The 27,251-nt window shown below is 47.7% G+C and overlaps 2 protein-coding genes across 3 annotated transcripts; both read left to right on the plus strand.

Annotated features, from left to right (window-relative positions):
* The first annotated feature begins 3,868 nt into the window (after positions 1–3,868).
* ush1gb (Usher syndrome 1Gb (autosomal recessive)) lies at positions 3,869–17,988 on the plus strand. The gene is made up of 3 exons (XM_004080716.5): positions 3,869–4,191; positions 15,255–15,702; positions 15,856–17,988. The coding sequence occupies exons 1-3, from the start codon at positions 4,028–4,030 to the stop codon at positions 16,675–16,677; spliced, it is 1,434 nt and encodes a 477-aa protein (XP_004080764.1). The 5' UTR covers positions 3,869–4,027; the 3' UTR covers positions 16,678–17,988.
* Positions 17,989–18,137: 149 nt separating this feature from the next.
* On the plus strand, positions 18,138–27,212 carry fads6 (fatty acid desaturase 6). 2 transcript variants are annotated; one of them, XM_078937620.1, is made up of 7 exons: positions 18,138–19,062; positions 19,093–19,223; positions 20,916–21,082; positions 22,839–23,019; positions 23,117–23,304; positions 25,074–25,253; positions 26,315–27,212. In XM_078937620.1, exons 1-7 carry the CDS (start codon positions 18,830–18,832, stop codon positions 26,462–26,464), a joined length of 1,230 nt encoding a protein of 409 aa, XP_078793746.1. In that variant the 5' UTR covers positions 18,138–18,829; the 3' UTR covers positions 26,465–27,212. The 2 variants fall into 2 exon arrangements, with proteins under 2 accessions (XP_078793746.1, XP_023805434.1); XM_023949666.2 differs by having other exon boundaries at positions 18,138–19,223.
* The last annotated feature ends 39 nt before the right edge of the window (positions 27,213–27,251 follow it).

The following is a 27,251-nucleotide window of genomic DNA, read 5'->3' on the forward strand; positions in this document are numbered from 1 at the left end:
TCGGTCATGAGAGTTTTTTGTTTTTTCGGGAAATGAAGTATTCAGTGAAGTGAGTTCATAATAGAACTCCTGAGAGTTCCTACTAAAATAGTGGGCATACCAACCTTACCAACCAGCTGGGTAGCTCGGAAGGTGAAGGACTGACATGCAGGAAACGTCTGAGCGTCTGGAAAAGCGCAGATAAAGCCAATCCATTATTTGTCGGTTGTGAATTGATCACGATTATTTTTGCATTGAACAACTTCTCTCCAGCTTATAGCTTTTGTGTCACATAGGCTCCATGTTGTTGTTCACATTTAGAACCTTTTAGTTCTCACTACCATGAGGCCAGAATACATTAGGGTCCAAACATTTACCGCATTCATCTCTGTCGCTAGAAAGAACTTTCTATTAGAAAGGTGGTTTGCACAATAACTACAGACAGACAAACAGATTCTGTTTGTGTGAACGTTATTTAAGAAAAAAATTTAGATTTTCTAAAAGATTGTAAGTTGTAACTCATGGTTGTTTAGTTATTTTACTATAAAATAGTTTTATCATCCACTTTGACTTTTGCACTTTATAACAAATGTATTTTTCTGGAGTTTGAGAGGATTGTGGGAAAAGATCTACAGCAAGAATTTTCATCTGCATTTGATCATCGTCTGCGATATATATATTTTTTTTATCAAAATATGAAAACAAAGGCCAACCTTTACAGGACATGGGGGGAAATCACATGTGCAAGAGTAGCTCTAAAATAGTACTACGAGACTGGGAGGAAAATACATCTCAAAGCTTTTCTATTTTGTACTAGTGACGTGCTATTGATAAAGTATTAGTAGTAAAGTAGTATACTTTTTACATGCTATACTGTGAATTTATTGAAAAATCTATATATGTTTTATTTGAAATGGTTATTTCAAGCAATCAAATAATAATACACAAAAACATTACAATCATCAGTTATACATTCACATAATGACGAAATCAAACTTAGGATAATTACATATTAATAAATATTGCTGGAAAGGGAGTGAAAGGAAGCAAATTTATACAATCCCACCCTATTCTACCGTAACCATTTTATTAGATTTATCAATTTCATAACTTTTATCAGTAAAGCACATGACAAAGATGAATTACCTAAATTATGTAAAAAATAACTTTTAGAAATCAAAATAGCAAATGCAGGTCATGTATCTAAAATATATGCAGATTATGTTACTTATTAAAGTCATGTCAGTAAAATAGACAAAACCCAGTTTCAAAAATCTTAATAGCAAAATTATATCAAGTATCAAAAGTAAAATATGTGCAAAATGATGTTACATTAGAAATAATCATGAATTTTAAAAGAGTTTTCTTATTAAAATTTAAGGTTTTTTGCGTCTGGAATACCAAAACCCAGTGATTATCTGTTTGAGGCATTCTGGGTAATTTACTCATTAGTGTAACCATCTTCCATTATTATAAATATTTTTCATTCATATATTTATGTATTACTACAAACTGGCTTGTGTCTGCATCAAGATCAGGCAGAAAGTAAAAGTAACGACCACTGACAGTCTGTTAAGCCCCACCGTCCGTAAGGTCTCCCTTCGTCCACCAGGTGGCGGTAGTGAGTCAACTGGAACCTCAAATTTCCCCGAAGAAGCTGCGGGATCGGTTCGTTGTCATGGAGACACTTTGTAATTGTTCCTGAACAGAAACGAGGAAAGTTAGGGGTGCAGGTGCAGCACCAAATGCAGCATTTAAAGTCAAATGTGACTATATTACAAGCACCACTGTTAGCTTATCCGCTCCGCTGGTTAGCGTTAGCTGCGCCGCTGCGTTCAAGGACGGCTCGTTTTTTTTTTTTTTTTTTAGAAAACACGGAAAAAGTCCAAACAAACATCAGGTCAGTAAAAAAAGCATGTCTGTGCGGTAAGTGGTAGGCAGGTCTGGCTGCGAATGACTGTTTTCATGAAAAAGTGCACTGTAAAAGTGTAAAATGTTATTTTTTAAAGAATAATCAAGCTTATTGACGCTTCATTGCTTCATTCTCAAGGAATGATGCTTCATGAAGTTTCATTTCTTTAAATTCAAATTGATCACTTTCATTAAAATCCCACAAACACATATCAATCAATCAACTAAATATGGGGTATATGTTTGAAATAATTCATGTCATTTTTAAACCCCGTTGGCCTCCTGTGTAAGGTCACGCCTCACCGTCCTCTGCTGCACACGCATCAGTCGGGTCTGCTGCTCCTGGGGGGCCTCTTCAGCCCTGGAAATGTCCCAAAGGGATGTGATCGATTTCTCGGCGTTGGAAAGGGAGTTGAAGGCGGCGGTGGAGTCTGACCGCAGATATGACCGTGAGAATGAAGCCAAACTGAGAGCTGTCCACCAGGGAGTGTCCTACGAGCAGTTCAGGTACCTGGGTTAAGTTCCACCTCTTCACAGAAGTTGTGAAGAGGTTGGAGTCATTAATTATGCTTTCCTTGTTGCTTTTGCTCCTTCCTGGTATTCTTTGAGAGGACGTCCTTGGCTGTCAAACTGTGATCCAGGCGTTTGTTTGTCTCTCAGGAACCTGGTCCTCTCCTCCCACCTGAAGCCTCTGGAGAAGAAGGACACGGACGGCGCTCCACGGAAGCAGCCCTGGAATCCCGTTGTCCCAAACCAGACGTGATTCAGATCCTTCCTGTCTGTCGCACATTAAGGGTTGCGCCTGTGTTCTTTAAGATCGCCATATGTAAGAATGGTGATAACAGAAAACCTAATGTCAGAAGGAGAACTACAGACCATTACTGTCAATAAAAAACTTTCAATTCAAACGTTTAAAAGAAAAACTGTGGTGCCGTTTGTGTCAATAATAATAATAAAAACAACAAAAGTGAAGCTGTCCCTTTGAGAGTTTATTACATTTTACAAACTGGGCAGATTTGTGGAAACTACCGAATAAAGCTGATGAGTCACACAATGAAGCTACAGGAAATAGTATAGGAAGGATCCAGAGAGAAGCTGTGGTTCCTGAGGAAGAAGAGTGGAGATGTTCAGGACCGGGATGAGAGCTGGAGGACACTGGTGACAGAGAAGTTGAAGGTGGAGATGGGACTACATTAAGAGCTTTCAGCTCCTTCTTGTTTCCATGGTGATGGACAGACTGACAGATGAGGTTAGACAGGAATCTGTGGACCAGGATGTTTGCAGATGACACTGTGATGTGTAGGGAGAGCAGGTGGAGGACGATCTAGAGAGGTGGAGGTTTGGTCTGAAAGGAGAGGAATGAAGCTCAGCTGCAGCGGAGAAGAACTGAAGAGGAATGATGGAGTTAATCCTGAGATGATCAGGAATGAGGACATCAGAGGGACAGATATGTAAGCAGGGAGCAGATGGAGACAGTTTGGACACGTTGAGGGGAGGAACAGTGATGATGATGGTGAAAGGATGCTGAGGTTGGAGCTACCAGGAAAGAGGAGGAAGACCAGAGAGGAGGCTGGTGGAGGTCGAGGAGGAGGACATGATGGAGGTTGGTGGCAGGACAGGGTTAGATGGAGACGTATGTTTATGCAGCAACTCTGAAAAGGAGACGCTAATAGTCAAAAAGAATCTATTAAAAAAGCAATAAACTATATATTTATAAATATATTTAATGGATATACACATTTTAAAAAATGTGTAAAATGTATTATAATCAAATCAACAGACTTAAAATTGCTGCCTTGCAAGAACATGCAGAAAATCAAAGAGCATATGTAGTTTATAAGTTAAAATGAGCTTTAAAGACTCCTCTTTAGCTTTGCTTTCTGTTTTATTGTTTACCCCCCCCCCCCCCTCCCCCGGAAGGTTTTATGCAAATGAGATGCTAACTGGACGATGACGTCATTCCCTGGCTTTCAGACCAGCCAATCGCGGCGTTTCTTGCTTTGGGAGCCGTCAACACCGTCGCTTAGCAACGAGCCCGTGTCCCGCTTCGTGCTGCGGGACCGGACCGAGCCGACCTCTGTGACAGGGAGGTGTCTTCCCCCCCTCCATGGAACCGCGCTGAGCACGAGCCGCTGCCATGAACGACCGGTACCACCGGGCGGCCCGGGACGGGCACCTGGACCTCCTGCGGGAGGCCACGCGGAAGGAGCTGAACGGCCCGGACGAGGACGGGATGACGCCGACCCTGTGGGCCGCCTACCACGGCAACCTGGAGGCGCTCCGGCTGATCGTGAGCAGAGGGTGAGCGCGGGAATCGAACCCCCAACCTTCATTGTCTGCCTATTGGTTCCACGGCTCTTATTTTGAAAAGTCATCCTCATGAACACTGACGTCATCCACATTCCTGAATCAGTAGTGATCGGATAAGTGATTGAATATTTATTGTTTGAAACACTGATTGGATTTTTGTTCTAACCGTCTCTTTTCTATTTGAGTCGTTTCTGCTGAACAAAAGCGTCCTTTTCATTCTTAACATGAGGAATCCTTATCCTGACTCTAAAAATGTACATTTCTGTCAAATTAAAAAGTAAACAATGACTTTGAACAAAAAAAAAGGCTGATTTTAGAATAAGATAGTATTTTGTTAGAAGTAAAAAGCAGTTCAGCCTCATGGAGGCCGGATCAGATCCGACTGGCCTCCACATTCTCACAGCCTCATTATGGAAAAGGTCAGGTTTGCTCAGGCGTTCAGAGCGGACGCTCATCCACAGCAGAGACACAATCTGAAAGCACAATCAAAGAGGTGGAGGTCAGCCGAAGCGGAAAGATGACTTCTCTTTGTATTTTCTTTTCTTTCTGTATGATTAAACATAAACATATCATCTTCTTATGATCGTCTATCTAGAATTAGGAAAATAAACCCTTCAGCGTGAAAGTTTATTTTAAATTTATGCTTGTTTTTTTCTTGTCAGACATGAGTCCTAGATGTCCTAAAGTACCTTGATAAAGTCACTTTTTACAGTATTTGAATCCGTTTTGTGCTAAAGAAGCTGCGCTGTGCTGCTGTGTTATTCATTCTTCACTCAGAGAAAACCTCACCGTCCACTGCAGTGTAGTAACACCGCTGCTGCTTTGATGAGATGCTGCTGTGAAGCTCACTTTCACCGCCGTTTACCACAGAACAGCAGAAATGTTCTGTTTTTTTATTTTTGGCTTCCTTGGTACTCAAAAAACAAACAAACAAGCATTTCTGCTGTTGTTTGGCTCAAATTAGGGTTGCAGAACACTTTCTGGATTATGAACAGAAGTGAGGCACAGAACTGGAAGGAATCCATGCATTGCAGCTGCATGCTCATCGTGCAGCCGCAAAGTGTCTGTTGTGCTGTTATAGGGTTTTTTATTGTGCATCTGCGGGGTGTCTGTTTTGAAGCCGCAGAGTGACTGTTGTGCAGCCGCACTCTGAGTGTCTGTGCAGCTGCGTGGTGTCTGTTGTGCAGCCGCAGGGTGACTGTTGTGCAGCTGCGGGGTGACTGTTGTGCAGCCGCAGGGTGTCTGTTGTGCAGCCGCAGAGTGTCTGTTGTGCAGTCGCAGGGTGTCTGTTGTGCAGCCGCAAGGTGACTGTTGTGCAGCCGCATAGTGTCTGTTGTGCAGCTGCGGGGTTACTGTTGTGCAGCTGCGGGGTGTCTGTTGTGCAGCCGCTGGGTGACTGTTGTGCAGCCGCAGGGTGTTTGTTGTTCAGCTGTGGGGTGTCTGTGCAGCTGCGGGGTGACTGTTGTGCAGCTGCGGGGTGACTGTTGTGCAGCCGCAGGGTGTTTGTTGTTCAGCTGCGGGGTGTCTGTGCAGCTGCGGGGTGTCTGTTGTGCAGCCGCGGGGTGAAAGTTGTGCAGCTGCAGGGTGTCTGTGCAGCTGCGGGGTGACTGTTGTGAAGCCGCAGAGTGTCTGTTCTGCAGCCGCAATCTGAGTGTCTGTGCAGCTGCGGGGTGTCTGTTGTGCAGCCGCAGGGTGACTGTTGTGCAGCTGCGGGGTGACTGTTGTGCAGCCGCAGGGTGTCTGTTGTGCAGCCGCAGAGTGTCTGTTGTGCAGCCATAGGGTGTCTGTTGTGCAGCCTCAAGGTGACTGTTGTGCAGCCGCATAGTGTCTGTTGTGCAGCTGCGGGGTTACTGTTGTGCAGCTGCGGGGTGTCTGTTGTGCAGCCGCGGGGTGACTGTTGTGCAGCCGCAGGGTGTTTGTTGTTCAGCTGTGGGGTGTCTGTGCAGCTGCGGGGTGACTGTTGTGCAGCTGCGGGGTGTTTGTTGTTCAGCTGTGGGGTGTCTGTGCAGCTGCGGGGTGTCTGTTGTGCAGCTGCGGGGTGAAAGTTGTGCAGCTGCAGGGTGTCTGTGCAGCTGCGGGGTGACTGTTGTGCAGCTGCAGGGTGACTGTTGTGCAGCTGCGCGGTGACTGTTGTGCAGCCGCACTCTGAGTGTCTGTGCAGCTGCGGGGTGACTGTTGTGCAGCCGCACTCTGAGTGTCTGTGCAGCTGCGGGGTGACTGTTGTGCAGCTGCGGGGTGACTGTTGTGCAGCCGCAGGGTGTCTGTTGTGAAGCCACAGAGTGTCTGTTGTGCAGCCGCAGGGTGACTGTTGTGCAGCCGCAGGGTTACTGTTGTGCAGCTGCGGGGTGTCTGTTGTGCAGCTGAGCTAAACAACAGACACCCCGCAGCTGCACAACAGACACCCCGCAGCTGCACAACAGTCACCCCGCGGCTGCACAGACACTCAGAGTGTGGCTGCACAACAGACACCCTGCAGCTTCACAACAGTCACCTTGCGGCTGCACAACAGACACACACGGCTGCACAACAGTAACCCTGCGGCTGCACAACAGTCACCCTGCAGCTACACAACAGACACCCCGCAGCTGCACAACAGACATCCCGCAGCTGCACAACAGTCAGCCCGCAGCTACACAACAGACACCCCGCAGCTGCACAACAGACACCCCGCAGCTGCACAACAGTCACCCCGCGGCTGCACAACAGACACCCCACAGCTGCACAACAGACACTCTGTGGCTGCACAACAGACACACTGCGGCTGCACAACAGTCACCCTGTGGCTGCACAACAGACACACTGCGGCTGCACAACAGTCACCCCGCAGGTGCACAACAGTCACCCTGCGGCTGCACAACAGACACCATGTAACTGCAAAACAGACACCCCGCAGCTACACAACAGTCACCCTGCGGCTGCACAACAGACACTCTGCGGCTGCACAACAGACACCCTGCGGCTTCACAACAGTCAGCCCGCAGCTGCACAGACACTCTGCGGCTGCACAACAGACACCCTGCACCTGCACAACAGACACTCTGCGGCTGCACAACAGACACCCTGCACCTGCACAACAGTCACCCTGCAGCAACACAACAGACACCCCGCAGCTGCACAACAGACACCCTGCAGCAACACAACGGACAACCCACAGCTGCACAACAGTCACCCTGCAGCTGCACAACAGACAACACACAGCTGCACAACAGACAACCCGCAGCTGCACAACAGACAACCCACAGCTGCACAACAGACACCCTGCAGCTGCACAACAGTCACCCTGCAGCAACACAACAGACAACCCACAGCTGCACAACAGTCACCCTGCAGCTGCACAACAGTCACCCTGCAGCAACACAACAGACAACCCACAGCTGCACAACAGTCACCCTGCAGCTGCGCAACAGTCACCCTGCAGCTGCACAACAGACAACCCACAGCTGCACAACAGACACCCCGCAGCTGCACAACAATCACCCCGCGGCTGCACAGACACTCAGAATGTGGCTGCACACCAGACACCCCACGGCTGCACAACAGTCACCCCACAGCTGCACAACAGACACTCTGCGGCTGCACAACAGTCACCCTGCAGCAACACAACACACAAGCCACAGCTGCACAACAGACCACCCGCAGCTGCACAACAGTCACCCTACAGCTGCACAACCGACAACACACAGTGCAGCTGCGGGGTGTCTGTTGTGCAGCTGCAGGGTGACTGTTGTGCAGCTGCAGGGTGACTGTTGTGCAGCCGCAGAGTGTCTGTTGTGCAGCTGTGGGGTGATTGTTGTGCAGCTGCGGGGTGACTGTTTTGCAACTGCGGGGTGTCTGTTGTGCAGCTGCAGGGTGACTGTTGTGCAGCTGCGGGGTGTCTGTTGTGCAGCTGTGTGTTGTCTGTTGTGCAGCTGCAGGGTGACTGTTGTGCAGCTGCAGGGTGACTGTTGTGCAGCTGCGGGTTGTCTGTTGTGCAGCTGCAGCTTGACTGTTGTGCAGCTGCAGGGTGTCTGTTGTCCAGCTGCAGGGTGACTGTTGTGCAGCTGCGGGGTGTCTGTTGTGCAGCTGTGTGTTGTCTGTTGTGCAGCTGCGGGGTGACTGTTTTGCAGCTGTGGGTTGTTTGTTGTGTTGCTGCGGGTTGTCTGTTGTCCAGGTGCGGGGTGACTGATGTGTTGCTGCGGGGTGTCTGTTGTGCAGCTGCAGGATGTCTGTTGTGTAGCTGCGGTGTGTTTGTTGTGCAGCTGCAGGGTGACTGTTGTGCAGCTGTGGGTTGTTTGTTGTGTTGCTGCAGGGTGTCTGTTGTCCAGCTGCGGGGTGACTGATGTGTTGCTGCAGGGTGTCTGTTGTGCAGCAGTGGGGTGTCTGTTGTGCAGCTGCAGGGTGTCTGTTGTGCAGCTGCGGGGTGTCTGTTGTGCAGCTGCAGGGTGACTGTTGTGTTGCTGCGTGGTGTCTGTTGTGCAGCTGCGGGATGTCGATTGTGTAGTTGCGGGGTGTCTGTTGTGCAGCTGCGGGGTGTCTGTTGTGCAGCTGCGGGGTGTCTGTTGTGTTGCTGCAGGGTGACTGTTGTGCAGCCGCAGAGTGACTGTTGTGCAGCTGTGGGGTGATTGTTGTGCAGCTGCGGGGTGACTGTTTTGCAACTGCGGGGTGTCTGTTGTGCAGCTGCAGGGTGACTGTTGTGCAGCTGCGGGGTGTCTGTTGTGCAGCTGTGTGTTGTCTGTTGTGCAGCTGCAGGGTGACTGTTGTGCAGCTGCGGGTTGTCTGTTGTGCAGCTGCAGGTTGACTGTTGTGCAGCTGCAGGGTGTCTGTTGTCCAGCTGCAGGGTGACTGTTGTGCAGCTGCGGGGTGTCTGTTGTGCAGCTGTGTGTTGTCTGTTGTGCAGCTGCGGGGTGACTGTTTTGCAGCTGTGGGTTGTTTGTTGTGTTGCTGCGGGTTGTCTGTTGTCCAGGTGCGGGGTGACTGATGTGTTGCTGCGGGGTGTCTGTTGTGCAGCTGCAGGATGTCTGTTGTGTAGCTGCGGTGTGTTTGTTGTGCAGCTGCAGGGTGACTGTTGTGCAGCTGTGGGTTGTTTGTTGTGTTGCTGCAGGGTGTCTGTTGTCCAGCTGCGGGGTGACTGATGTGTTGCTGCAGGGTGTCTGTTGTGCAGCAGTGGGGTGTCTGTTGTGCAGCTGCAGGGTGTCTGTTGTGCAGCTGCGGGGTGTCTGTTGTGCAGCTGCGGGGTGATTGTTGTGCAGCTGCGGGGTGTCTGTTGTTCAGCTGCGGGGTGTCTGTTGTGCAGCTGCAGGGTGACTGTTGTGCAGCTGTGTGTTGTCTGTTGTGCAGCTGTGGCTTGTGTGTTGTGTTGCTGCAGGGTGACTGTTGTGCAGCCGCAGAGTGTCTGTTGTGCAGCTGTGGGGTGATTGTTGTGCAGCTGCGGGTCGACTGTTTTGCAACTGCGGGGTGTCTGTTGTGCAGCCGCAGAGTGTCTGTTGTGCAGTCGCAGGGTGTCTGTTGTGCAGCCGCAAGGTGACTGTTGTGCAGCCGCATAGTGTCTGTTGTGCAGCTGCAGGGTGACTGTTGTGCAGCTGCGGGTTGTCTGTTGTGCAGCTGCAGGTTGACTGTTGTGCAGCTGCAGGGTGTCTGTTGTGCAGCTGCAGGGTGACTGTTGTGCAGCTGCAGGGTGTCTGTTGTGCAGCTGTGTGTTGTCTGTTGTGCAGCTGCAGGGTGACTGTTTTTCAGCTGTGGGTTGTTTGTTGTGTTGCTGCAGGGTGTCTGTTGTGCAGCAGTGGGGTGTCTGTTGTGCAGCTGCAGGGTGTCTGTTGTGCAGCTGCGGGGTGACTGTTGTGTTGCTGCGGGGTGTCTGTTGTGCAGCTGCGGGATGTCTGTTGTGTAGCTGCGGGGTGTCTTTTGTGCAGCTGCGGGGTGTCTGTTGTGCAGCTGCGGGGTGTCTGTTGTGTAGCTCCAGGGTGAATGTTGTGCAGCTGCAGGGTGACTGTTGTGCAGCCGCAGTGTGTCTGTTGTGCAGCCGCAGTGTGTCTGTTGTGTAGCCGCAGGGTGATTGTTGTGCAGCTGTGTGTTGTCTGTTGTGCAGCTGTGGCTTGTGTGTTGTGTTGCTGCAGGGTGACTGTTGTGCAGCCGCAGAGTGTCTGTTGTGCAGCTGTGGGGTGATTGTTGTGCAGCTGCGGGGTGACTGTTTTGCAACTGCGGGGTGTCTGTTGTGCAGCTGCAGGGTGACTGTTGTGCAGCTGCGGGGTGTCTGTTGTGTAGCTGTGTGTTGTCTGTTGTGCAGCTGCAGGGTGACTGTTGTGCAGCTGCGGGTTGTCTGTTGTGCAGCTGCAGGTTGACTGTTGTGCAGCTGCAGGGTGTCTGTTGTCCAGCTGCAGGGTGTCTGTTGTGCAGCTGTGTGTTGTCTGTTGTGCAGCTGCGGGTTGTCTGTTGTGCAGCTGCAGGTTGACTGTTGTGCAGCTGCAGGGTGTCTGTTGTCCAGCTGCGGGGTGACTGATGTGTTGCTGCGGGATGTCTGTTGTGTAGCTGCGGGGTGTCTGTTGTGCAGCTGCGGGGTGTCTGTTGTGCAGCTGCGGGGTGTTGTTGTGCAGCTGCGGGGTGTCTGTTGTGCAGCTGCGGGGTGACTGATGTGTTGCTGCGGGGTGTCTGTTGTGTAGCTGCGGGGTGTCTGTTGTGTAGCTGCGGGGTGTCTGTTGTGCAGCTGCGGGGTGTCTGTTGTGCAGCTGCAGGGTGTCTGTTGTGCAGCTGCGGGGTGTGTGTTGTGCAGCTGCAGGGTGACTGTTGTGCAGCTGCAGGGTGACTGTTGTGCAGCCGCAGAGTGTCTGTTGTGCAGCTGTGGGGTGATTGTTGTGCAGCTGCGGGGTGACTGTTTTGCAACTGCGGGGTGTCTGTTGTGCAGCTGCAGGGTGACTGTTGTGCAGCTGCGGGGTGTCTGTTGTGTAGCTGTGTGTGGTCTGTTGTGCAGCTGCAGGGTGACTGTTGTGCAGCTGCGGGTTGTCTGTTGTGCAGCTGCAGGGTGACTGTTGTGCAGCTGCGGGTTGTCTGTTGTGCAGCTGCGGGGTGTCTGTTGTGTAGCTGTGTGTGGTCTGTTGTGCAGCTGCAGGGTGACTGTTGTGCAGCTGCGGGTTGTCTGTTGTCCAGCTGCAGGGTGTCTGTTGTGCAGCTGCGGGGTGTCTGTTGTGCAGCTGCAGGGTGTCTGTTGTGCAGCTGTGTGTTGTCTGTTGTGCAGCTGCGGGTTGTCTGTTGTGCAGCTGCAGGTTGACTGTTGTGCAGCTGCAGGGTGTCTGTTGTCCAGCTGCAGGGTGTCTGTTGTGTAGCTCCAGGGTGTCTGTTGTGCAGCTGCAGGGTGTCTGTTGTGTAGCTGCAGGGTGTCTGTTGTCCAGCTGCAGGGTGTCTGTTGTGCAGCTGCAGGGTGTCTGTTGTGCAGCTGCAGGGTGTCTGTTGTCCAGCTGCAGGGTGTCTGTTGTGTAGCTCCAGGGTGAATGTTGTCCAGCTGCAGGGTGTCTGTTGTGCAGCTGCAGGGTGTCTGTTGTGCAGCTGCGGGGTGTCTGTTGTGCAGCTGCAGGGTGTCTGTTGTGCAGCTGCGGGGTGTCTGTTGTGCAGCTGCAGGGTGTCTGTTGTGCAGCTGTTTGTTGTCTGTTGTGCAGCTGTGTGTTGTCTGTTGTGCAGCTGCGGGTTGTCTGTTGTGCAGCTGCAGGTTGACTGTTGTGCAGCTGCAGGTTGACTGTTGTGCAGCTGTGTGTTGTCTGTTGTGTAGCTGCGGGGTGTCTGTTGTGTAGCTGCAGGGTGTCTGTTGTCCAGCTGCAGGGTGTCTGTTGTGCAGCTGCAGGGTGTCTGTTGTGCAGCTGCAGGGTGTCTGTTGTCCAGCTGCAGGGTGTCTGTTGTGTAGTTCCAGGGTGAATGTTGTCCAGCTGCAGGTGTCTGTTGTGCAGCTGCAGGGTGTCTGTTGTGCAGCTGTGTGTTGTCTGTTGTGCAGCTGCGGGTTGTCTGTTGTGCAGCTGCAGGTTGACTGTTGTGCAGCTGCAGGTTGACTGTTGTGCAGCTGTGTGTTGTCTGTTGTGTAGCTGCGGGGTGTCTGTTGTGTAGCTGCGGGGTGTCTGTTGTGCAGCTGCGGGGTGTCTGTTGTGCAGCTGCGGGTGTCTGTTGTGCAGCTGCGGGTTGTCTGTTGTGCAGCTGCAGGGTGACTGTTGTGTTGCTGCAGGTTTATGAAGTGTAGACTGAAGATCAGCTGTTGCTCAAAGGTCCCAGTGATGGATGCAGCAAAGACGAAACTACATGCTCAGATGGACAAAGTAGCGGCACAACCTTTATGCCACTTCTGATGGTACAACCGTATTTGAAATAATGTAGAATGCCAACAAGTCTGAAGAGTCCAGCCTCTCCTGAAGCTGATCCATCCCTGAATAGTAGAAGCTAAAGGCAGTTTGATCAGGATCACAAGTCGAAGCAAGGATGAGATACGGATAAAACGAGATAATGTAAGGAGCGGAAGGATGGAGAGAATAGAGGAAATACTGAGGAGGACAAACAGAGCAATCATTTTGGTTTTTTGAGTGACAATAAATCCGTACCAAGAAAAAGAGAGAAAAACAAAATAATTATCATCTTCTCAGACTTGGAGCTGCAGGTAGTCAGATTACTGTCTGAGCTACTGGAGTATGATACGTGGGCCCGCATGTGGTTTCATGACCCCTGTGACGTGTGTGGTAGCTGTGTTCCCAGGTGTCTGTGGAAAAGACTCTAGGTGTGTGGGATGAATAATGAAGCGTCACATTTAACCTGCAGCTTCAATTATTGATCAGGAGGAAGAGGAGGGGCTCGTCAGAAGTCAAGGCGGGCTCCGGCAGCAGTATTACTACACTGCAGAACAGCAGACCTGCACGGTTTTTTGGAATAACCCCAAAATGCAGAAACGGAAACAAGCAAACCCATATAGACTGTAAATAGCCTCGTTTCTTCCAATCCACTTTATTTATATAGCACATTTCTCAAACAGGCAGTTTCCAAAGTGCTGTACAGTGACCAAAAACCAGACAAAAGATTACCAAACAAAATAAAAACAAAGTACACTAATAAAATGAATAAAAATAAAAACAAGATAAAAATACTGACAAAAACACAGATAAAAAACACAGAAGACCACAAAACTCACGCTGTGTTAAAAGCTAGAGAGTAAAAATGTGGTTTAAGACGAGACTTAAAACACTCCGAAACACACACGAAGGCAGAGCGGAACGCTCTGTGGAACACAGCTTAGGGCCGACAACAGAGAACGCTCGGTCTCCTCTAGTTTTGAGCCTCGTCATGGGCTCCACAAGCTGGAGCTGACCTCTGACCTCATAGCACGAGCTGGTTTCTACATATGAAAAGGTCAGAGATTTATTTTGGATCCAGTCAATGTAGAGCTTTAAAAACAAACAATAACATTTTAAAATTAATCCTAAAATTAACAGGAAGCCAGCGCAACGACGCAAGAATAGGTGTAATGTGCAGCGGAGTTCTGGACTAACTGTAACCGGGAAAGGGGCTTGTGGGAAACCCCGGGGTAAAGTGTGTTGCAGTAGTCCAGTCGTGAAGAGATGAAAGCAAGCACGACCTGCTCCAAAATAATAAAGGATAAAAAGGGTTTAACTTCAAATAAAAACCGCAAATGATAAAAACTAGATTTTAAAATGCCATTTATCTGTTTATCAAATTAAAAAACACTGTCCACGATGACACCAAGGTTGGTGACTTTGGTCCCCACGTAATGCTGAATGGGCTCCAAGTCAAGATTGGCCCTGGGTCCAAATATCATGACCTCTGTTTTTTTCCTCATTAGGCTTTAAAAAGTTCTGTGCCAACCAAACTCTGACGTCCCCCAGACAGTTAAGTAAGAGTGTCAGGGGGCTGCTTCCATTATTTTTAACAATGGGCATGTACAGTTGACAGTCATCTGCATAAAATTGATAGGACAAGCCATGTTTCTTAAAAAATTCAGCTAAAGGATGCAGGTATAAAGAAAATAGTACAGGTCCTAAAATTGAACCCTGGGGAACTCCAGAAAGTAGTGGAGTAGAGGACGAAGTGGAGTCCCCCACCCTAACCATAAAGGACCGCCCTGACAGGTAAGATTTAAACCAGTTTAGGGCGGTCCCTAATTCAAGGCGGTTTAAAAGAGTTGTATAATCCACTGTGCCAAAAGCAGCAGTCAAGTCTAAAAGTACTAAAATAGCAGAATTACAATGGAGTCTCTTCAACCTGTGCAGTGGTTCTCAACGTTCTCATATTAGCCCTGTCGTCTGAACACCGTCAAAAGGTTTTAAAAACATCCTCGGTTGGACTTTGTTCCACCTCCTTCCAAACGGCCTGGAGTTTCTGCAGCTCACAAAGACACAGTTCTTGGTCTGAGTCTGTCAAAAGGCTCAAATCTTCTAACCCTTGTGCTGTCTTATGGGGTCAAGATGACCCCACTCCCAACGCTAACGTGCCTTGGAGGCACGGGAGGTTGGGAGTTGGGTCATCTAGACCCACTAGACAGAGCTCTGAACCTTTTTTCTTCAATGATTTGTGATCTTCACTGGTGTCCATGGATTACATGAAATCTTTCCACCTTTCTCCACCTTTGTCATGGTAGGGAGAACACGTTAATGTAAGGGTGGGGTCATCTGGACCCCTCAAGATGGCACAAGGGCTAAGGTATAGATCCTCCTTGACCTTGTGTTAGAATCCTTCTGCCTCAAAAGATGCAAAAAATTCTGTGAAGATCGAGAAGAATCGTTCTGCTGTCTCTGAAGAGTGTTGGCAAAACCTCTGTTGTTGTTTTTAGTAAAATATTTCCCAAAAAATGGCTGGTTCTACATTATAAATGTTTTCTGCTTCTTTTATAAAATAAAAAAGCAAACTAAAGAAAAACTCAAATTTACATGCAGCCTCAGCTTGAGCTCCCAGGCGAGGAGCAAAGTCGTCATTTAAACCGTTTGTGTTTTATTATTTTGTATTCAATTAAGAATGAGATCCACAGGGAACTTTACAGATCCCCAAAGAACATACGCAGCACTACATCAACAGTGACCGTTGCCGCCCCTTTCTTTCAGAGGCGACCCTGACAGGTGTGACATTTGGGGGAACACGCCGCTCCACCTGGCAGCTGCCAACGGCCACCAGAACTGCCTCTCCTTCCTGGTGGCCTTCGGTGCCAACGTGTGGTGTCTGGACAACGACTACCACACCCCGCTGGACATGGCTGCCTCCAAGGGTCACATGGACTGTGTTCGCTATCTGGACTCTATTGCTGCCAAGCAGACCACCCTGAACCCCAAAGTGGTGAGTAAGCTCAAAGAGCGGGCGTTCCGCTCCGCAGAGCGCCGCATCAAAGACTGCGAGAAGCTCCAGAGGAAGCATCGGGAACGCATGGAGAAGAAGTTCCTGAAGGAGTCGGCAGCTTTGGACAACCTGGATGCGATCAGCTTCTCCAGCTACACCAGCAGCAGCACGCTGAGCCGGAAGTTCAACACCGTGTCTTCTAACGTGACGTACTCACAGGTTGTTGACCTTTGGTTTGGTTCTGATCTTAAGTAAGGCTGGATACCTGCTTGTTTGTAACTGCATAGAAATCTTTGTCTGTGTTGACGATGGATCCTGTCTTTGTCCAATTCTGATGGAAACTTATTTTGTAATTGACTGCTGTCTTCTCAGGCCACACTGCATTCAACAGCCAAAGGTAAAGCCAAGATCCAGAAAAAGCTGGACAAGAGGAAACAAGGTGACGGAACGTTCAAGATCTATGAAGATGGCAGGAAAAGCGTGCGCTCGCTGGCTGGCCTCCAGCTCAGTAACGACGTCATGTTCCTCAAACAAGGCACTTACGCCAACCCCCGAGAGCGCTCGCGCCTGAACATCCGCGACATGTTCCACCATGAGAGCGACGACGACGCGGAGAGCTTACCCCGTGCCATGAGCGATCCGGGCCTCTACGAGGCCGCGTACTCAGAGATCAGCGCAGACTCTGGCCGGGACTCCTTGTTCACCCGACCCGGACTTGGCACCATGGTTTTCAGGAGAAACTACTTAAGAGGGGGCATGTTTGGAATTGGGGAAAGGGATCAAGGAAGTGTGGCAGGAAGTGAACCGGTAGGCAAAGCACCTAACGTTCGTCTGCACGGACTGCTGCCTCAGCACTCGCCTAGCTTTGATGAAGATAGCATTGGCAGTGCTTTGAGCCTGCAGGAGAGGAACCTGCAGGAGCTGCCCTGGGAGGACACCGGCATCGGGCTGGACGAGGACATGGAACCGCAGGAAAACCCGCTGGAGACCTTCCTGGCCTCTCAGAGCCTCAGAGAGTTCTTGCCCATCTTCCTTAGAGAAAAGATCGACCTGGAGGCCCTGCTGCTTTGTTCGGATCAGGATCTCAGTGGGATTCACATCCCGTTAGGCCCTAGAAAAAAGCTGCTGGATGCTTGTAAGAGACGTCTTCAGACCATAGAGGAACCCGAGGCCATTGAAGACACCGAGCTTTGAGACGCAGTTTCCTGTTGCAAATTAAGAACTACAGTAAACCCTTGTTTTTCGCGGGGGTTACGTTCCAAAAAGAACCCGTGATAGGCGAAATCCGTGAAGTAGAAACCTTAATTTTTTTTTACAATTATTCTACAATTAAAAACTCTATTATACGTTGAAAAGAAAGAACAAACCATTTTACAGGCTCAAGCATTTGTTTCACAAATCAAAGTACTTTAAAAACGTTTTTTTCAACAAATAACGTCTGTACTGTACTGTCAAATAATAATTTTAATCTTCAATGTGAACAGAAGGCTTCAAATTGCGGAGATTAGCCCCGCCCACCGCGACCCGAGTAATTGGATTAAACGGGAGAAAATTTAAAATGAATATGAATAAAATACAAAGTACAGTGGGACAAATAGTGACTCAGGTGTATTTCACTGCTCTTCAGACTGAGCCGCTGCATCCTGACTCCGCTCTGCAGTGTTTTCTTCTTTTGAAGCCCGCGGTGCAGGTCTGTTTGTTCAGGAGAAGAACACAGTGATTGGCAGTTGTTGTCGCTCTTTTTCTATGGGTTTTAGAGAAACTCGAAATTGCAAGAGAATTTGCACGTACGTAATTTAAATTTGGCAAACTGTTTTACGTACGTGTACATATTAAACTGCAACTTTATTGACGCACAGGTAGAGAAGAAGCGGAGTGACTTTTTAGCCAATCAGAATGCAGAACACAATGCACGATGCAAATCCGTCAAGTAGCGAAACTGTGAAAAGTAAACCGCGTTATAGGAGGGATCACAGTATAGCATTCCAAAACCTGTATTTTGGTCAATAAAAAAAGAAAGGTCAGCAGGATTGTAGAAGCATCAACTATCAGTTCTTTGGCTTTCAAAGAACTGGTTCAAAAAAAGTGTCAAATAATTTACTGCAGCAGTAAATCCTATTCTAAGTCCTGATAAATATATTAAACAAAGTCTGTTCCTGATACCAAGCACGTGCGTGTGACGAAAAAACCGGCTTCCATCTGGCTTCATAACAGAAGAAACAGCACCATCTAGTGGCAGCTTGGTAGGATGACATCAATGGTTCAAGCTACAGTTGTTTAAAATGCACTAATTTTATGAAGCTTTTGTAGTTTTTAGATTTATTAGTTTTCTAAAAAATCAAACATTTAGTCAGGGGAACACTATTTTAATACTAGCTTTATTTTTCAGCTTCTAAATGGATCAAACTTTACACATTTTCTAAGAAAATTCCTCCATAGCGACAAATGTGTTTGCAGATTCCTTTTTTTTCATAATAAAAGAGTTCTCTCAAAGAAAAAGCAACAGTTAACGTTTCTGCATTCCTTTATTTAGCTTTTTTCCGCAATCGTTATGAAACTCCTCAACTCCTCGTCGTGGTTGAGGAGCAGCCGCAGACGTCGAGCCGTGGTCACAGTGAGGCAGCAGCATGTCGTGCAGAGGTTACAGGGTGTCCTGTAGCACTGCAGGCTCCGGTTGCTTCCCATCACCTTTGGTTTCAGCGCGTGTCAGCACCTGTACCTGCATGCACGACTGTCAGCTTCTGAACATGTATCCATAAAAGAAACAACATTTAATAAAATGAAAATTCCTTTTTTGTTTTTGTTTTTTTGCATAACCTGAAAGGTGTGAGGTTCACAGAAACATGAAAACTTTAACCACCATTAAGGTCCTGTTTCTGCCACTGTTGTTTGTATCTTGAGATTTTCATCAATGGTTATTTTAGGTTTTATTCTTTCCAGCCTTAGTTTTGTCTTTTTTGTTTACTTTTTGATGCATTAGGAAAACCTTCCAGCTATTAATGAACCCACAGGTCTACAGCAGATTGTACTCTTAAACTACCACAGGCTTGTTTTACTGTGAAATGATGCGCCTGACCGCCTGCAGAAAAGCTGATGCAGCGTCGAGTAAAGGACACTTTTTACAGAAACCCCAACAGCCGCAGGTTAAAGACGCTCCCTCTCTCTTCTCAGGACATTTCCCAAGGTTAGCATCAGGGAAGGGGAGGAGCCCACACAAAGAGAAGGAGACTGACATGCAGAATGCATGAGACACCAGAGAGGACTGATGACGACTCCTGGATCCATCATTTCCAGAGAGTTCAGGCGGTTTGGCAGCAAAGTCTGCAGGACGATCAGCTGACACGAGATGAAGGAGGATCTCTGCAGAGGTCTGGAGGCGTCAGGAAGGGGCCGTGCTTATCCGGCAACGATCACAAACGAGAGTCCTGCAGTGCTGACTTTGGAGCCGATGGTGCAGCGTTCACAGCCGGCCTCTCTGGCACGCTGCCTTGTTTCTGAGCCGGCTGTCAGCATGCAGCGGGTACCGACTCAGCAGGACGATGGAGCAGGAGGTGACGCAGAGGGAAGAGGGGATTCTGTGGGAAGGAACGAAGCCGCAGGAGGAGAAAAGGCGGAGAAGGAGTCCATGATGATGGAGCTGACCCGGCTGGTGCAGAACCTGGTGAAGGAGAGCAGCTGGTGGGAGAGGAGGGGAGTGGACTGCTGCATCTTAGCAGCAGCTTTCCTCTGTTTGCCTCTGGGTAAGAAAAAAACTTCCTCTCACTGTTGTTAGCCCCAGCTGTCTGATGGGGAACTTGACTCTGTCACTCAAGCATCAGAAAGTCCTTCAGAATCTTCTGTCAACGTTTGTCTTATGCTGTGTTTGCTTAAGCTAACAGTAAGAAACTAAACCCTGAAAACAAAAGTCAACTACAAAAATGTAAATATTTCATCATCAGTAAAGCTGAGCAGCTCTGCAACATGGACACTCAGGCTCGGTCATGCAGCAGTGAGATGAAGAGTGTGAGATGAAGAGGTGTCAGATACACGCAGCACAGCCGCCTCCAGTGTCAGCTCCCATTTCCCTCTGTGCTTCACCTTCCTGCTCATCAGGACGTCCTGGCTTCCAGATGCAGACAGCCATGATGTGTCTGTAAAAACGGGTCTCTTCTCTTTTTCTCTGTTTGCTATTGTGCTTTTTAATTCATCTGAAGCAATTGTCTCTCACCTTGTGGAACAAAATCTACCGTTTGAGAGATTTTTTAGGGATGTCTGACAATAAAACCCCAAAATTCAGATGTTAATTCTCATCCTGCCTCAAATTCTTCATCCAAAAATGATCCCTGCAGCCAGGAGTCGTTCAAAAAGGTTTAGATTTAATCCCATTCATGCAATTTTTCTGGAAGTTGTAGCTTGTGTAGTTTGATTCATTGGTGACATTTCTTTTCATCTCCCCGTCGTGTCACTGAACGCCGTGTCACACAGCCGCTACACACATTTTGCACATTTTGGTGTGGTCTTTTGTGATAAAGACGTGATCTACGTCATTCATACGTGTTTCTTGTGTTCTTCGATGTGCTCAGACGTCCATCGACGATTTTTGGCCGACAGGTTTTTACGTGAATTCAGTTTTGTTCAGATGAGAAATACGCAGTCTACGCGTATTTTATGTAGTTTATACGCAATTCTTACGTAAATCTTTTGCAATTGTGCGGGTTTTTTGTGAGATCCGTACACAAATGTGTGTCTTTCCACGACCGTCCCTCGTTTGTCTAACAGACTTTTCATGCATGTACCTTTAGATCACGTAAATGGCCCTAGCGGCTCTTTTTATTGATCTGATGCCTTTCTTTGTATTTTACAACCTTCATGACAACTTGTTCTGACCCCTACCATGACACTGCCACCACCTCCATATTTGACTGATAACTGGGAAAAAGCATCAGACCTTTTTCTAAAGTTTTGCTTCAGTTGCACCTTTCATCGTGTTCCCTTTCCAATCCTTTCAGCTCTCAGAACATTTAACCTCAGGACCTGCAGATCTCTTTGCTCTATCTTATTATCAAACCATCACATCGATTAAATGATCCTTTTTTTTCTTCTGCGCGTGTTGCCCTATTCCTTTTGGTCGACTGTTGAAAGGTTCTTTGCTTTTTCCATTTTTCTCTCAGAAGCTCCATGAAATCCCAAACGTAATTGAAACAACCTTGTAAGTTGAATCCAGACTCATTTAAATCTCTGTCTTTGTTGTTCAGAGCATCTTAATGATGAGCCTTTTGTGCTCTATCATAGAGCCAAACAGCTTTTTTTTACTTCAAGTTCAAAATTGTTGTAATCGCATTACTTTTGTGGTGCTTTTACTCATTCTGAAAGGACGTCCTCGTTGTAGGATCAGTGATAAAACTGTTGGCAGGGTTGCAGGAAGGTCTCACTAACCTTTTGTGTCTGGGCAGCCTTCCTGCTGCTGGGATCCTCGCGGCTGCTGTGGCTTTTGGCGGGCGTGCTGCTGATGGGCGTGGCTCACGCTGTGATCACCGTCAAAGGAACCCACCTGGCCAGCCACGGGGCACTGAGCGAGTCCCAGGCGTGGGGGAAATTCTGGGCCATCTTTTTCATTGAGGTACCGAATGAAGAAAAGAGAACTGCTGATGAAGACGTAAAGGTGGCGGACTCACTCAGAGGCTGTAACCTGTAGGCGGGTTTTGTTACATGCATGGTTCTGTATAGAACCGCAGAGTCATTTCCATGCATGGGTCAAATCTGATTTCTGCACTGAGAGCCACTCAGAAGGTCACTTCTGGAGACAGAAAGACAGACAGTCACACAAAAATACATACAGGTAGGCGGATAGACGGGTAGGCAGGCAGGCAGACAGGCAGGCAGACAGGCAGGCAGGCAGGCAGGCAGGCAGGCAGACAGACAGACAGACAGACAGACAGGCAGGCAGGCAGGCAGTCAAAGAGACAGACAAACAGTCACACAAAAATACATACAGGTAGGCGGATAGAGGGGTAGGCAGGCAGGCAGACAGGCAGGCAGACAGGCAGGCAGGCAGACAGACAGACAGACAGACAGACAGACAGACAGACAGACAGACAGGCAGGCAGGCAGGCAGTCAGGCAGTCAAAGAGACAGACAAACAGTCACACAAAAATACATACAGGTAGGCGGATAGACGGGTAGGCAGGCAGGCAGGCAGGCAGGCAGGCAGGCAGGCAGGCAGACAGACAGACAGACAGACAGACAGACAGACAGACAGACAGACAGGCAGGCAGGCAGGCAGGCAGTCAGGCAGTCAAAGAGACAGACAAACAGTCACACAAAAATACATACAGGTAGGCGGATAGACGTGTAGGCAGGCAGGCAGACAGGCAGGCAGACAGGCAGACAGACAGGCAGACAGACAGACAGACAGACAGGCAGGCAGGCAGGCAGTCAGGCAGTCAAAGAGACAGACAAACAGTCACACAAAAATACATACAGGTAGGCGGATAGACGGGTAGGCAGGCAGGCAGACAGGCAGACAGACAGGCAGACAGACAGACAGACAGGCAGGCAGGCAGACAGACAAAAAGACAGACAGACAGACAGGCAGTCAGACAGATAGACAGACAGGTAGACAGACGGACAAACAGACTGACAGACCGATAGACAAACAGTCACACAAAAAGACATACAGGTAGGCAGGCAGGCAATCAGGTAGACAGATAGACGGGTAGGCAGACAGGCAGTCAGACAGACAGACAGACAGAAAGGTAGGCGGCTCACAACCATCTGAACTGGAGAAAAAGGGGAACCGCCCACATCCTCATGTCAACCCGTCTTTAGAATAGAAATAACCACTTTACTTCAAACTGTGACTTTATTGGGTGAATTTCTCCTCTATGAGATTATTTATTATTAGTTATTATTATTAGTGATTAGTTATTGTGTGCATTTCTGATTATTGAGACTGAAATAACTCCATATTGTTTAAGTTCTATAACTACAGGTCAGAAAAAGTCCACCTGATGTACCCTCCAAAGATGCAAATATTGAGAGTTTTTCTGTGGAAGAATATTCATAATATGACCTCAGAGATAAAAAGAAATAGTCAGGACCTCCAACCATGTGTTTGGACTGAAAGCTGTCAGCAGTAACATTGCAACAGTAATGTCTACAGATTCTGTCAAACACATGTTTGAAGCGACTGGCACACTTTAGTGCTTTTCTTTAGAACCTGCTGCACTTTACAAAGCGAGGCCTTTATTTTGGGCCTCAGCTTGTCAGACAGCACAACATAAAAAGTAATGTCCTGTATGTAGACTGTGCTGACTCATGATGGTGCTCTGGTTGTTGTCTTTAAAAGAACGGGCTTCCTCTGTCATTCCACTCAGATCTGCGGCTCCTTCTCAGCCCAGGCTGGCGTCCAGGGCCACATCAAGATGCACCATGCTCACACTAACATCATTGGACTGGGAGACTCCAGCGTGTGGAAGGTCCCCTCCCTGTCCCGCACGCTCTACCTCTTTGTAGCTCCCCTCGCCGTGCCCATCATTACCCCGCTGGTTGCCCTCGGTGAGATGCCTGTCATGTGTTAATCTCTCCCTCCTCGTGTTGGCTGGGGTCTGACTTGTTTCTCACCTTCCTCCCTCCCTGCTCCTCTGCTCTGAAGCTCAGGTCAAAGGTCGCTCTCTGGCTCTGCTCGTGAGGACGGTGCTGAACATAACTCTGGGTCTGTACTCGCAGTACTGGCTGCTGACCAACATCTCTGGGTTCCGGTCAACGCACAGCGCGCTGTTCTGCATGCTGGTGTGCAGAGCCATGTTCTCGGTGCCGTTCATCCACGTCAACATTTTCCAGGTGAGAATCTGTCTGGTCATCTAAGACTTTGGGTTTCTTTGGCTCAGAAAGGCCCCAGCTCTGGGCGAAGAGGTTTATCTTTCATGCATTTATCACCTGCCACAACTTAGTCTGGGTTCATTTGGTGCCACACTATGGGAAGAGTGAGTTCTGTAACAGAACTCTGAGAAACTTGGCCTGAAAGCAGCTTTGTTCCACTTTGTTGAATAAAGGGATGAAAGGACTCATTCATGTGAGAAAGGTTCCTGCAGGTCATTGTGCATTGTTGGATCATAAAGCTCAGGTTCGTTGCGTGGTCTAACAGGGCAGAGTGTTTGTTCAGACAGGAGGTGCTGGGCCTGAGACCCTCTCTCCTGGGTCCCGTGGTGCTGTTGTTGGCTGATGTCCCAGTTCCCCCCTCCGCTGAGCTCGGACCTTTGAGGCCCAGTTAACCCTTTGGTTGATATTACAAAAAGCCCACTGAACTTTGGAATGTTTCACAACATTTTCCTTTTTCGTTTTTTTTTTCTTACTTGCTTTGTATTGCACTTTAAACACACAGTTGAAACATACAACAGTAAAATAGGTTTACAAAGCAAAACAAAAAAAGTAAGAAATACCTTTGAATGCCTCTGCTCCACAGGTTTTTCCAACATTATCCATGTATAAATCCTTATAATGGCCATTTCTCCCATCTTTCTTATCAAAGACCTTCTTGAGTTCTTATGCTATAGTTCAACAATTCCACCATTGTTCCCATTCTGCTGTGTTGGTGAATCTGTCTTGTACCTTTGTCTTGTGATTGTTTCCTGCGGGGAGAAACTTTTGGACTAAATATCGGTTATTTTTCAGTACATTTTCAGATATATTGCCCAGATCTTTGGTATGATGTAGCCCAGGGCCTTGGTTATAATCTGGTTAATATTCTTCCAAAAGGGACTAGCTTTGGGGCAAGACCTACTATACTATGGGACCTTGTTAGGGTTTTAAAGAGAAGCCACTGTCAATGAGCAACAGAAAGAAAAGCCAACGCTGCCCTTTCAACCGACGGGTCTTTACGGTGGAATTCCGTTGAGAAATACGTAGTTTACACATATTTCATGTTGTTTATACACAATTGAATCGGTTAGTTCAAAAGGGGCCCAAGTCCAAGAGGTTTGTTTTTCCAGGGAATATTTCTAATTACAGAGCTTAAAGGGAGGCTACACCAAATTATTAATACTTTACCCAGCTTACAAATGCTATAATATGAAGCACCTCACTTTTATCATTTCAGAGGACTAGCAAACTAAAGTCTCTGGACTTGGGCCCTTCTTGAATTAAACAGGGGCACTGCCATATTGGATAACTAATGCTGCCATCTATGGGATAAATCTAAACCCATGCAAAAGAGGCCCAAGTCCAGGAATTTTGCACTTAATTCATTTTAAATGTCAAGCATAGTCAATACATTACAACAGACTTGGGACTTTATTGCACATAATCAGATAGCTTTTTCCTTGAAGACCATAGAACATATAATATCTCTATTTTGAAAAGATTGTGGACTTGGGCCCCTTTTGAACTAACCGATTCAATTAATATGTAAATCTTGTGCAATTGTGTGGGATTTTTGTGAGATACATACACAAATGTGTGTCTTTCCACGACCGTTACACGTCTGTCTAACAGACTTTTCATGCATGAACCACCAATGTAGAACTTTTATATCACGTAAACGGCGCACAGATCAGGTTCAAATGATGTAGTTGACGCAGGAATCACTAACGATTGTGATTCTCTCCGTGCAGCACATCGGTTTGCCAATGTTCTCTTCCACACGCCGACCGAAAAGGATTCACCAGATGACCCACGGCGTGCTGAACCTGCCCCGTAACCTTCTCCTGGACTGGACGTTTGGACACTCGCTGATTAACTGCCACGTGGAGCATCATCTCTTCCCCTTTCTGTCAGACAACATGTGCCTAAAGGTCGGTCCTCTTCATGAACTTTGGGGCGTCATTTCAAATATGGTTGTTTAGTTTACATACGGGAAAACCGATCTCAGTCTCAGTTCACTGTCATCATATGAGAACTGGACTGAGTGACCCCTCCCCCCAAACAGGAAGTACCCGCTGGCTCCAAGAAAACAAAATCCCGTAGACGTCTATAGAGAAAAAAATCAGCTGTTCCTCAGTCATTCTAGTGGTCAGAAGAACCAATCTGGCCTTTTTTAACATCCTTTTGGTAATGCTTTTTTTTACGATACTTTTTCTGTGGTTCAAGTTACTCACATTATAAATTAACCAATCAGCATGTGATGCCTGCTGGCCCCCACATCCAACGTTTGAAATGTTTGATTGACAAATTCTCTGAAATGGATGGGGTTTGGCATTCCAACAAGCTCACTCCTGATTGGTGACAGCAGTCGCCATAGAAACGTGGATCCAGGCCGACTCGGACCAATCACTGCTTACTAACCTCGCCTGGCTCCAAACGCTGGCTCCGTATCGCGGAAAAATAGCCACTGAGTCGACCTTGTTTGGTTGAAGCCGTAAGTAAGGCGTTTTCCTTGGATGATGTCACACTGGCTCAGTCCATTTTTCTGATACAGTCAATGTGAACAGCACAACAGATCTGCAGTACAGTCTTGTTAGTGTTTCACTTTCAAAATAAAAGCCTGGACCTTGCTTAAATAGAAAGAAGCCACAGACGTTTGTTGAGTCAGAAGAAGCAATAGAAGCGGTCCTGGGGTCAGATGGGGCCATGTTTCTGCTTAATTATCAATGATCTTCGTTCTGATAAAGTTCAGGATTAGTTTGTGTTCCAATAGTTAAAACTTGGTCCACAACTACTTTTGAATCTCTACTCTCAAAGTCAGGACAGGATTCTGTTCTCCAGGACAACAGGACATTTTCAGGATTGTTAAGGTCATAGGCTGAGGCTGTTTCATCCATTGATGTCCATCCCAATGATGTCTTCTGCTGTTTCTCCACTGTTCTTCATTTTACTCCACGTTAACTGAACTGTTTCCACATGTTGGTTCCTCCAGGTGAAGCCTGTTGTCTCCAAGTATCTCACTGAAAAGCAGCTTCCCTATCAGGAGGACCGCTACCTGTCGCGCTTGCACCTGTTCTTCCAGAGATACCAGGAACTGATGGTGTTTGCACCCCCCATCACAGAGCTGGTGGGGGTACAGTGATGAAGGACTGACGAGGATCTCTGTCTTTAAAATACCTTTAAACTTGAAACACTCCCCTTTGCAATAAATTATACGTTTTTACACATCAGCTGTAAGTTTCAACAAGCAATACGAAAACCTAAAGTGAACTTTTTTGTGTGTATTTATCAAAATGATTTCTACTTTTGATCAATTACCACTCAAATGAGACAAAAGTGGTACGTTTAATGTGATGCGACTGTTAATAGAAAAGAAAACGTGTCTGCAGCTTAATGAACAAAAACCTTTTCTCTCCTGATTTTTCTCATAGCATAATCTCAGGAAGGTTTATATTTACATTGACAGCACAGGATGCCACAACCTCAAGAAGAGGCGTGGAAACAAACTGTCGGATGTTGTTATCTTCAGTCATTTTAAATAGAGTCTAGTTTTCACAATCGTGGCTGTAGAAAGTTAAAACAGGGCGAGTCAAACTGAGTGTTACTCTCTCATGACGACACTAGAACACAAACACAACACTCCCTGGAAAATCTTACTCTTGTGGGACGTTCATCACGTTTTTGTCAGCGCTTCCAGAGCTGTTGGACATTTCTTGCACTTTTTTTCCAGGAATCTGCAGACACGTCGGGGACCTTTTGTGTTGAGATTTTCTAAATTCCAGCGACGCAATAGAGCAAAGCACTGTGACTGTATCACTGTATGCTATCTTCAATTTTCACATTGTTGCAGCCCAGGGCAAAACAAACCAAATAAAAGCTGTTTAACTTGACGGTTTCTTCACTGTGGTGCATCTGAACAGAAACACGGC

The sequence above is a fragment of the Oryzias latipes genome, chromosome 19 (assembly GCF_053564925.1).
Source record: "Oryzias latipes strain Hd-rR chromosome 19, Olatipes_Hd-rR_3.1".
Classification (NCBI taxonomy): Eukaryota; Metazoa; Chordata; class Actinopteri; order Beloniformes; family Adrianichthyidae; genus Oryzias; species Oryzias latipes.